This window comes from Nesoenas mayeri (genome assembly GCF_963082525.1).
Source record: "Nesoenas mayeri genome assembly, chromosome: Z".
Lineage (NCBI taxonomy): Eukaryota > Metazoa > Chordata > Aves > Columbiformes > Columbidae > Nesoenas > Nesoenas mayeri.
In genome coordinates, this window is record NC_137542.1 from 63,101,138 (window position 1) to 63,114,020 (window position 12,883).

Genomic DNA, 12,883 nt, shown 5'->3' on the forward strand with positions numbered 1-12,883 from the left:
AATTGAGAATCCAGAATTTTCAGGATTAGAGAAGGACAGATTTTTTCATTCATCTTTCTACCAGTGCAGGGTTATTTATTATTATTCTGTCTTCCCTTTGGAGCTACCAGCTAGAATACCTTCTCCTACATGTGATGGGTATATCCAATGCTGTTCTCTACCATTTCCCCTCCTTCCCCCACCCCTGATTTCAGAAGTTCTCTCCTAATTTAATTTTCTTAATTTGCTCTTTTCTGGCATATCCCAGCACTCTCAGGAGCAACACCATCTGTTTGATAGTTCTCTGAGAACAAAGGTGAATAGGACCTTGAGGGGGCATCTGGTGCATGCACTTTCTCAAAATCAGAATTAATGATGGCCCCTACAACATCTCAAAACTTGTTAATGTAATCTTTTCTTAAAGACTTACAGTCACTGAGATTTCACTACTTCCATAGCAATTTTATCCAGATGCTTAACTAACACACCATTAGAAAGTCTTTTCAGTTATCTATACTACCTCATCTTCACAGGAATTTCAGCTCATTATATTAGTCTTATCATCAATAAGCAGTTTATTCCTTTTCCTTCTGCACCTAATCATGCTTTTCTCTTATTTGCCTTCTACAAGATCAGAAAAGATGTCACTGATGCACCTCTTGCAAATCAGTGATGGCATCCTATTTCAGCATGTTCCAACTTTGAATAAGGAACCCAAACAGCTGTGACCAAAAAAATCTGTCTTCTAGTCCTTCATCTTAGTAACAAAGACACTCATTAATCTTTTAATTTCTACCAAAAAAAAAAAAAAAAAAAAGCTGACAAACAGAAAAAGCCTCACTTTTCCCTTATATTGTCTAAAACATATAACATATAACATTTATATACTGGAGAACAACTGTTTCACAGCATTAATCTTGGAATAATTACGTCGAGAGAGGGGTGCAACCTTTTGACTCCACTTAGCTGGGAGAAGAACTGCAGATTAGACTGAGATCTCTGTATATCCATTCTTGCAGCTCCTACCACTCAAAAGGAGCCAGGTCTGCTCATCAAAAGTTGTGGAAGATGGATGGCTCCTAAGATCCTTCTGCTTGTATGTATTGCTAATCAAGTAGTCACCATGTCCTGTAAACCCACTGACAATGCCTAACATTGGCACAGGATTTTTTATGCCAATATTGCTGCTGCCATTTGCCAATGAGAAACCTTTTAGCCCAACAACAACAAAAATAGAATAAGTGAGCTTCAAGTTTTTTTTTTTTTTCACTTCATTGCCACTGAACAGTTTTAGTCCATTGCATTCTTTGTTTAGTCTGCTGCAGGCCAAGATTAACTCTTCCATTAACACTGCCTGGTGCTGTACATGCTATGAGTTGCACAATGAGTCAATACCTCTGTATCTCCTCATTTTCACAGCAGCTCTGCTTACCCCCTTGCTTATTTTATTATAGTATAGTTCACAATGGTTTCATACAGAAGGGGAATTTATTGTAGTTTTGAAGGTGAGTTTGTCTTTTTTATCTCCAACAGACTGACACAAGAACAAAGCCAATCTGTCTACAGAAAGTACTATCAAAATCGCTCTTGAGCCGCATACCAAGAAGGTGATAAACAGACCTGTTTGATTGCCAATGAATTTCTTCAGGGAAATTGATCTGCTTTGCCTCAACAATCTTATACTGTAAACTGAGAAATGTTTTTCAGGCCACTTCGCAAGCCACTTACTCAAAATAAAAACAGATTTGTCCACTCTAACCACAATTACACTCATTTAGAAATATAAATCATTTATGGCCCCCTGTGCCTAGGAAGAGACTTATGGAAAGTAGAATTAAGAATGGGCAACAGGTGTTCGGTAATAAATTTGGTGATTGTAGTGTGGTCCTAAATTACTGAGGAAATGCCGTGGTTTAATTTGCCCTTATAAACCTCCAGTAATGGAGATTCTGTAATTACATTTGAGAGTTTATGTTAGTACTTTATCTATATTTTAAACTTCTTTCCTGTTTCAACTAAATCCCAGTTTCTGTCATTTACACTCATTTGGGGATATTGGCAGAGGAAGAGTAAAAGGTGAAGATCTTCGGAGAGAAGTAGGAGTAAATATATTTTTCAAACCAGGAAAAGAATTTCCAAAATTTACAGTCAGAGACATAATTACACATTTTTAAGACAGAAGTTGCAATTATCTTTTAAATATAGTGTTTCGCAAGTCAGGTTTGGGTCCATTCTTTGAACACTTCTATATATGCACTTTTAAGTTCAGTGTTATTGTAAAAAAGTTATTATCTTCAAAAAAAATCTGAAAAAGGAAGGGCTTTCTTTAGTAAATCCTAATGACTGGAGCAGAAATATCACTTGTAACTTGTCCTCTTCCAGTCACAGGATGAAATACCAGTTGTTTGCAGATGCAACGGAAAAATCTGCTTAAACAGCAAGCATCTTTACACTTTCCTACTTATACCTAGACAGACATATTATTGCTCGGCAAGAAATCTTCTATTCTGAAATTGAATGCTTCTTCCTTACATTTCTTATTCCACTTCTTTCTTCTTCAAGTTTGTATTCTCTGAATGGTGCTAAATGCCCTTTTCAAGAATACAAGTAGATAGTCCTCAGTTAAGTGGAAAGAAGATGCTACTGATGAAAAGGGAACAGTTTAGATGAAGATCTGTTATGTACTATGAGTACACCAGTCTTAATAAAATGTTTAGATAAAGACTTAAACCTGCTTTTTGTATTGAGTGTGTTGGAAAGTAGTATTTTTCTTGTTTCCTTGATTCTGTATTATTAATTTTGTAGTCTTTTAGTGAATGATCTAGCCTAATTTAGCTGGAATTTGTTGGATATATAAGGAATTAATGTCTCTGCCTCTGAAAGCTTCAGAGTTCCATTGCAGCTTATGCTATAGCAGCCTTGACAGCTGCAACCTCCTCGTCATACTCCCCAGCACCTCCAGTTCTCTGCCTTGCAATCTAATTTCTTTTCAGCCATGTATTCCCCTTCTTGTTCAGGAATAAGATTTACAAATCAATTAGGTGAGTATTTGTTCATCACTAAAGGAAAATCTTTAGGGAATGTTTCAAATTTTAAAAGGTGTTTTGTTTTTTTTTTTGTAGTTTATGAAGCCAGAAAAGGCTTGTATATGTCACATATGCAGAACAGAAAACTACACAGGATACCAAAGCTGATAGGTTAAATATAATGAAATCTTTATGCAGCTACCCCTGTTTTTTAGTTTGGAGATACGGCACAATAATAAAACAGACTGATTTTTAAAATACTGCATGTGTGTATCATGCAACTTTTGTTGTTGTTGCTGTAGAACTGATAATCTTACAGCTTTATTTTGTTGCGGGTTTTTTTGTGTTTTGTGTGTGTGTGTTTGGTTTGTGGTTTTATGTTTGTTTCTGTTGTTGTTGTTTGTTTGTTTTTACTAAAGGGATAAAATGGCTCAAACAACTTGCATGATTCTTTTTGGTTCCTATCACCAAACTAACACATAAACTTGGTGCAACAAAATGGTAATATATCACTATCTGAATTATAGACTGAAATGTAATTTCTCACTCTCAAGATTCTTCGTTATTTGAAAAACGAACCTTTTAATGAATATTGTAATACACATTTGATGCATCTGACAGCCTTTGAACTAGTCTACCTTGAAACATTATGCTAAATTTAAAGTTGCACTTGCAAAATGATTTATAAAATGGTAATTATCCTTCCTATCAAGCTTGACCTAGGTAGTGCATAAAGCAATTTATTTGTAGCAGCCTAATCTGGGACTTTGTTAATTGGCAGCAATTGGAAGCATTTCTCTGCAGATGGTCCTTCAAATAGCTTCTCCATGATCTGAACTTCTCTTTCAGAGACCCTGAACACGACTACATCAATTTTCAATTTTTAAACAAAACCAACAGCTATAGACTTCAAGAAGCTCCGAGACAGACACACTTGTCTTCCAGATGATATTAGCTTTTCTGTTCGCAGTCACTGAAGAACTACATCACACTGGCTCCTTTCTTAACATGTTGATGCCAAGGTAACTGTTAGCTTCCCTCTATTTTGTGTTTCAGAGTACCACTCAGGTTTCAGACACTCCTGTGCTTGCTTAAACAGAAACAGAGATAAGCTGTTACATGTAAAGAACACCATCTTTGTTTTCTCACAAAAAGATAGAGTTACATGTTCAACTGGTAAACTTGTATAGCTTCATTGGCTGCCTTGGGCTAGATAATGTATAGCAGCTGTAAAACTAGGACTTTTAAAAGTGGGTTATATAAGAGGCAGTACAAATAAAAGGAATATACATGTAAAAAAGGGAGGAAAAAAATCTACAAAATTATTCTGCTCTGTTGGCCTGGCATTTTTCTATTAATTTAAGAATGACTCCACTGTGCTTAATGGAAGTTTGTTGCTTTTCAACAGTTGCAACTTCATTCACTGTCATTGAGTAACTTCTGAGTTCAGCTGGGAAAAATCAACTGTTTACTTCTCATATGAGAAGCAGAGAACTTAGAAATCCCTATGCAGTACACAAATGAGGCTTAGAAGTGGTGGGCTGATTTGGTTATAAGCATGTTTTTCTTCCTGCTTAGTGAAGATGTGAATGATAACAACCTTTTGGCTGCTATGACTTTTCTTAGTAAACTACAAGGAGAGTGATTTATATGGCTAACATTGAAGAATACTGTCTTTTAAAATTGTTTTGTTTTGGTTTTTTGTCTTAAATTATTTCATAAATATTTTTTCAGAAGGACACGCAAAAAAAAATCAGTGTGGCACAGCATTTTGTTGCTGATACACTTCCACTGCTAAAGAAAGAATAAAACTATTCCCCCAAGTGACAATGCTTTGGTATGAGGAAGTGTGTTATTGTTTATTGAGATACACTGCCATGCGATGTTTTAAAAGCACCTCAGTAAAGGTTACTGTTTTATTTCTAAAAACTACAATTACATTAGATAACCTATGTGAATTGGTCTTTCATAATGTTTGTATGTCCCACTGAAAGATAAAGAAACTAAAAATACATAGGAAGGTCAAAAGTACTTGGCATCCAAAGCAATTTTCTAATTGGAAAAAAAAATAATTATCCACATTGTGCATTGTCAGCAAAAATTCTTCACTTAGATTCCAGCAATTCAAAGCCAAAAATAAGGTTGAAGACATAGGTTCAGGTTGCATGTACTGAACTCTGAAATGAACTTTAATGCAACAGTGTAGATATTGGATTATTCTGCATAATTGTAATTTATTTCTGGGCATTACCACTTGCTAAATGTTCCAATCACTTTGGGCAAACCTTATGAAGTTGTCCTTTCTTTCACAATCCAATTGTGACAAACCTCATTGCTTGGCTAAAGAAAGCTGCTTTGGATGCCAGCTAACTCACAACATTGCTTTTCTTTTCTTGAAGAGTGCCAGGGAGAAGTGCTTGCAGAGGCTGATTTTTAAGAACCCCCGAGCAGTCTCAGCAAACCTGGAGACTCAGGAGTACTTAACTCTTCTAAAAGGCAAGAACAAGAGACTAAGAGTTTAATCTGTACCTCCATATACTGTTTAACGATGTCAAGGTGGTAAAGAGCTTTTTCACAAAGTGGCTTATATTGCATGTTTGTATAACTTCAGCCATTGCAAGCTTTCCATCTCATTTGCCCTCATTCACTCCTACAGCATGTTAGTGCACTCTGTTCAATTTCTCTATTTCTACACCACTAAAAAGATATACTAAGGATGAAATATTCTGCACACCTTTATATTCAGAACTAATACTGCAAACATGAGGATACTCCTTACTCTTCTTTCTCAAGAATATACAATTGACATTTTATCTCTGTATTAAACAAACAAAAAAGGAAGCACCAATTTGACATCTGGCATTTAAAAAGTTATTTTCTCTGATGCAAGCGTCCACATCACCTATTTTCTCAAAATTAAACAATAACAGCAATTATATTTTCATGTGTCCAGGTTTCCAGTAATATAAAGAATCTGTGTGGGTATTGACTAAATTTTGCCCCTTTTAATATATTATTTGTTATTTAGGGTAAAATCTATTCTTATTTCCACCAGAAGGAAATGATTTTTTCTTAACAGCAGGGTCAATATTTTGAGAAAAGAGTCCTCTCTTTAAACTGTACTTCAAGAGCTTTACTTTAGTACTAGATGGGCTACAAATCACAAGGAGATGTTTCTCCTACCGTAATGAGGAATTATTGCCCAAGCCATTGCAGAAGCATAGATGCCACCAATCATCCAAAACATACAGAGCCAACTCAGGTGTTCGCCTCGTTTCTCCCGAGCAAGCACTTCAGAAAAGTAGGAGAAGACTGTTGGCACTGCTCCACCAATCCTAAAAGGAGATACAGATCATGGATTAAGTGAGAGAGCAACAGCTATTTGAAGTTTGAACAAGCCCATAACTGCATTAATTGAAAACTCAAACTACAAGGAGCTTGTATTGGGGAACGTTTGAGGAAACTTCCACCAATTTGTAATTTTTGTCAGATTTCCTTGAAAGCTCTGTGTACAATTTGTTGCATTCAGTGACTCTAGGGAATTGTCAACGTGCTGGTTGCTTGAACAAAAACCAGCACAAAGCGTTTACTTTGACCATTTCAAAAATCCTGTAATCATGGCAGTCTACTGACAAGTGTCAAAATACACTGCTGAAGATATTAGTAATTTTCCCAACAAGTAATAGATAGTAACAGATACTTCTCTTGGACTTACCTCCCAAACGTTAAGCAATCAGAACTGATTAAATGTCCACCATGCAATGAATACATTTTATTTCATGTATATTTTAAAAGACCTTCTATTCAGTTGCACTACATAATTTGCTAAGCATTAACTTTTTAATGAAAGCCCACGTATTCTTATAATATTCACAGGTTTTCATATGGTAAAAATAAATGCTGTCTGAAGGTAAGCTAGACACACACACACACACAAATGTTCAACTTGGTTTTACAAAACTTAGTATAACTCAAAATATGTGCCATTTTCAGTGTCAGTTTCTGGATCATCTTTAACTGCTGTTTACCTCTTTACTACCAATGCGAGCTGTCTAATACCCCACAACAGGAGAAGTCCTTGTGGATTTTATTTTTCCTGCTGCAGAAAATACCTATGAAGCTTGAAGAGATACTCTCACACACTGGATTACATATTTAAAGCATTTATTTAAAGTATTTATTATTTAAAGTATTTTTGCTGTCATCTCAATGCCTGTCCAACTGGGAGCTAAAAGAAAGAAGCTTGAAACAGATCTCTTTAAAATGAATAAATAAATAAGTAAGTAAATAAGTAAATAAATAATGAATACAGCAATGGTACTTCACTTCTAAGAAAATCCAGTGCTATAGTAATACAGTTTATTTTAATAGATCTTCATGTACAGTGATGAAATATTGGACTGAGATGGTAAACTTGTTTGGGAATCTGATGTTTTGTCAGTTCCTTCTAGACAGCTCTTCATGAAGTATCTCTGGCCAGCTCTTAGCTTCACAATGAATAGTGGAGCCTGCTAGTTCTTACATTATCTGCCAGTTCTGCAAAGGTTCATAACTTCATGAATTCTCATTAGATATACAGCTAACAAGGGCTACATCTCGTTTCTTCTCATGGGTAAAAACACTAGAAGACTTTGCTAATGAACTGCCCCGTCCACAGGCAACAGAAGAGACAATCCTCAAATGTTCTCCTGTGGAAGGTGCATGGCCAAGGGTGTGATCACAGCTCATTTTGCTGTGATAGGGAAGCCCTGCTTCCTCAGTGGTGCTACGGACTCTAGGCTCTCCAGTTCCCAAAGTGTAAGTGGTTAAAAACTACGATTTCTTACCCTCCAGGACTTAGGCACAGCTTTGGATTGCATTCCCACAATATTCCCTGGATATGGTATTCATGGATCTAATTAGAGTTCCTTTTCTAATGTTGAAAATTTACTTCCAGAAACAAGGTCTTCCTTTTTCCTGCCTAAGGTGGAAAGTGCTGATGAGGACTTTGGTAAGTCAGTGCTTTTTTTGCTCGTTGCTTCTGTCCATTAAGAAAAATACACAGAATAGTAGGTAAATATATATTTGGTAATTTTCCTGTTCTATTACCCAACCTGTTCTTCTAAATTTACAATTTTATTCATTTCGTATGTTTTTCATGCAGTGCAGAATCTCCTTTTTACTTTATAATGCAGTTACTATGGTAGTAAATGTAGCCTGAAACCATCTGCGTTATAGAGCACAATCAATAATAAGTCACATTTAACACTTTAATAGTTTTCCTATTGCAAAGTACTTCAAAACACTCTCTGTAAAGGGTTCATTTTAGGCAAACACTGTTCTTATGCTCATGAAATTCAAGACTTCACATACAATCTTCTTGAAATCTCCCTAAAATCTCCTCGTCTGGACTGCCAATTAAATGTGGCTTGTGGAGAGTTCCCAATGTGTGGAGTGTGTCATGCATCTGTAGGTCATACAAATGTTTGTGGGATGGTGGTGTAGGAAATGGTTGGACACTTAAAGTGGAAAGAACATACTCTATCTTAATGCCATAAAATGTACAGAGATCCTGGCCAAAGACAGAAAAAAATGGCATCTCGTATCTGTCAGCATGAACCCATTGTACCATGGAGGACAGGACATTGATGTTGCTTTAGCATTTAAAACTGATCCCCGCGTGTTGCCTCATATGCTGTTTCCTAAAGATACTCCAAGGCTACAGAAGAAGCATTGTCTGTACTAACCGATATAAAAAAGCAATTTTCCTAACAAATAGACTTTTTAGGCATGTAAGAGGAATTTTGGAATGAGTAAACCAATATTTTTTTAGGGTATGCAAATAGACAGAAAAAATTTATCAGCTTTGAAAAAAAGAAAACAGTTTTTCTGTTTCATCTGATATGATTAAGCTGACATTTCCAGTGTACACCAATAGGCTATGAAAAGCTTAAGAGTCCAGACATTGTGTTCCTATTGATTAAACAGTGACAATAATTTGTCTACTGTCTAAAGCTCCTAAAGGAGAAATAAAGGATGTATTTTCATCACACAGACAACAGCTGCTATTTAGAGTTCAGGTGTCTGTTTCGTAGCAACTGTATAGTAACTGTGGTGTGTATTTTTTGCATCTTAACCATGTGAATGGAAAACTTCTGTGTCAGTGCAACTCTTCCTTTTGGTCTCATCTAAGTGCTGGGTGATACTGCTACAAATTTTGTCTACACTGATACCTAAAAGGCTCTTCCTATATCACTAACTCAAAACTATTACAATCACATAAACAAACAAACAAAAAACAAACAAACAAACAAACAAAACACAAACCCAAACTATTACGAAAATCTTACAGAGGCTAATTAACAGCTGAATTGGAGAGAGAGGAATGAGATGCAGAAGCATCCCACTGCAGAAGACTGTTAATTTGCTCTTATGCCAGACAATCTGAGGGTGGCACTAGCCATGACTCCACTCCCTAAAACTTGCTCCCAAATCCAGACCAAGTGGCAGCAGAAAGGGAGAGCAGGAAGAGCTTCAAGTGTTACCGCAACAAACAACACTGATGAAACTCCTTAAAAACTGTGTGAACCCGGAGAATGTTTTTAAGAAGCAAATACACTTCTGTGCTTGGTACCACAGCCATTTACCGTTCTAGAACTGATGTGGTAGCTGGTATACTGCATGTGGCTAGCACAAGCATAAACTACTTCTCAAAGACTCGGGCAAGAAAAGATGGGAGCAAATCTGACTTCTTCCATCAGTCTCTTCTGAGAGTCTTTTATATACTTCAGCAGCTATTGCACATTATGAATTCATCAAATATTCATATTAAAAATAACCCACCATATCACCCAATAGCTGCAAGGAAGAATGTGCTTTCTGTAGCAAAAAAATAAAATCTAGGCTAGATCCCACCTTCACTTACATCCATGTAAGCCCTTAATAATTCAGTGACTCCATTTGGGCCCTTCCATATTTACATGGAAGGAACAGAATTTGATCCTCAACATTTTTCTATTATGAGTTTGTAAGCAGACTGTTTCTTTGGTATCCCATCAACATTGTGTGGAATGGATGGTGGTGTGCATGGGAGAGAAATCCTAATAAAATCAAAAGCAGAGTTGCCATTGATTTTGATGTAAGAAGACTTCATCTTCTGTTTTATGGGAAATGCAAACACTTTTCCCACAGGATACAGTATTAAGTATCCTTCTTGCAATTAATTAGTTTGATACAATGTGCTGTTTGTCCTTAATGTGTTTAAAAATTATATGGCTCAACCTCATTTGTAGAAAAAAATTGATACATGAAACTACATTCTTCCCATTTTCCTCATGTGCAGGTGAAAAAGACTGTGAAAACCATGCTGACTTGAGAAGAATGTGTATTCTAAAAGATAGGAAGGATTTTAGCTTTCTTAAATAAAAATTATTCAAGCAAACTGAAGATTTTTGTATCTTATCAGTTATTAATGTATGTTGTTTCTTCAAGTCAGCATAGTCAAAGCAGTGGGCATAAACTTGCTATCCACAGACCATGGAGAGAAGTTCATGCAGTGCTTCCTAAAGAGTCACAAAAAGTATCTAAGAGGTGCAAATGTATTGTGAGTATGTGTAAATTAACTACACAGGGCTTTTCCACTAGAAAACTGTGTAGAGTCCTAAACTTTTTAATTAATATTATAAAAACTCTGGTCTGAAGGTCTGGGTTGAGAATAATGAGTGCTAACTGTCTCTAGAATAATACATTCATTCTGTAATTAGGAACAGTCTAATATCAGCAGGAGGCAAGACTGTTTAACCTGGCTCAAGACCACAAAATAAACTCTCCCACTCTATAAGGACCAGTCTCTGCGCCTAAAGCAACAGAGTGTATTCTTTCAGTCTTGTTTTGTTTTTTTTTTTTATAATAATGTAGGAATATATGCAAGACCAGGAATTAATAAACAGTGGGAGCCTTTTTCTACTGCACATACTGCTGCAAATGTGGAAAGAATGGTATAAATATCAGTCAAAAGAATGATAAATGTGAGTCATGACCTTTTTTCAGTTATATTTCGTCTTCTGTAATAGACCCCATCAGAAGTCGGCAGAGCAAGATCAGAATGCATAATTTTTTGTATTTTCTCAGAAAAAGATCAGTCAATTGGAAGTAAATACCAACTAATCAGCATATTGTTACTCTTTTTGATGCAGAAGATGAGTCAGTTCTGGAGCCTTATGGGCTTCTTCTGTTTCGAGCAAAAATTAATGACTGAACATGTTATTTGATGCCATCCTGATTATACAGAATGTATACATTCTGCCCCCAAAGTCTTATTTTACTTCTTACTTCTTAGTCTATTTTTTTTTTAGGATTATGTTCCCAAAAATATTTCTAGCTACATTTTTAGTTCTTAGCTACATTTGTCTATCTGCTTTTGACCATATGCAGACTCATACACACAGAGTCCAGCCCTATCTGGTAGCTATGCCCGGCAGCTGTGTATCTCCTGTGCAGTTGAGCTTCCGCCCAGCATGTGTATGGTGGTAGGTCGCATTTACTCAGTTCTGTTACTTCAGGAAAAAATAAAAGAGATGTAGTGCTTCTTCTATTGATTCACAGAGGAGAGTTGCTCCTTATGCATTTAAAAAATTCATTATAGATCTTAAAAGAGTAACAGTTATTTACGGTGAAATACCAACATAGAAATAAGCAGAAATTCAGAAATAATAATTCAGAAATTTGGAAATAAGCAACTTATCTAATCCCACTTTTTGGCAAAAGAAAGTTTAATTTCTGACCTCAGTAAATCATCCAAAATGAAAGCTATGCTTTTATAATGTTATTTCTGTACACTCTCTGTTCATGTTTGTTCTATGAAATTATGGGGAGAGAGAAATCAAAAGGAGATTTAGATGGTGCACCCTTGGAGAGTAGGATTTAGTGAAACAAACAATGAACTAAGGTACATCTGCATTTTATTTGTCACAAACAAACATGATAAATGTCTGCTAATCTACCTTCAGAGCTGTGATATATCACAACAGATTCTGGCAACTGCACAGCATGACAGCTGGGATGAAAACACTTCAGTGAGGCATTCAGAAACCTCTGGCTTCATATAGAAGCATTTGTTTATTTGTAGATTCACTAGCCAAAGGGGCCTGAATTGCAAAACCATACAAAGAATTGAGATAATTAGGAAAAAACTCCTTGCAGAATACTAAATGTGAAAATGTGAAAGGCAGGACGGTGTTCTTCTGAATATCATCTTGCTCTTTTTCAAACGAGCCCCAAACTAAAAATATAGTGTCTGTGTGAGATGGTATTTGCAGATGTTACCTTGTTATCTGTCATTTGTTAGGTGATAGAGCTCAAAACACAGATTTGCTATTTTGCTCCTAAGATTTGGATACGGTCCACCATCCTTCGTTCTTCTGTTCAATTCCATCTACTCTTCCTTCATCGTGTTAACAGTTCTTTACTCCTGCTACCACAAGCCTCATTAAAATAAAATAAAATAAAATAAAATAAAATAAAATAAAATAAAATAAAACAAAACAAAATAAAGTAAAATAAAACAAAATCAAATCTTATCTTAGCGGTTTTCCTTTCAGAACTGCTGTTAGACTGGCAAAATATCTGAGTGAGGACAGACAGAAAGTCTGTCCCAAACAAAAAGAAGAAAATATTTTTTTACCATACTGCTGGTCCAATACTGGGACAGGAGCTGACAGAAGTTGTGGAATCTCCATCCTAGGATATATTGATAGCTCAACCGGACATAGCCCTGAGGAACCTGAATGAACTGCCATTAGACCGGCAAAATAACTAAGAGTGAGCAGCCAAATTGACTGGTTCACCTTCAGAACTGCTCGATAAAGGCCTACAAAACTGCAGCATGCTATAAGCATTGT

The 12,883-nt window shown here is 36.0% G+C and overlaps 1 protein-coding gene across 1 annotated transcript in view; it reads right to left on the bottom strand.

Moving 5' to 3' along the window:
• SV2C (synaptic vesicle glycoprotein 2C) overlaps nucleotides 1-12,883 on the bottom strand; it is a gene marked incomplete at both ends in the record, with an annotated part of 81,097 nt that overhangs the window by 38,096 nt on the left and 30,118 nt on the right. Inside the window, one exon of the mRNA XM_080363020.1 lies at nucleotides 6,189-6,340. Coding sequence (XP_080219146.1) covers nucleotides 6,189-6,340 — 152 coding nt within the window. The remainder of the gene's footprint in view (nucleotides 1-6,188; nucleotides 6,341-12,883) is intronic.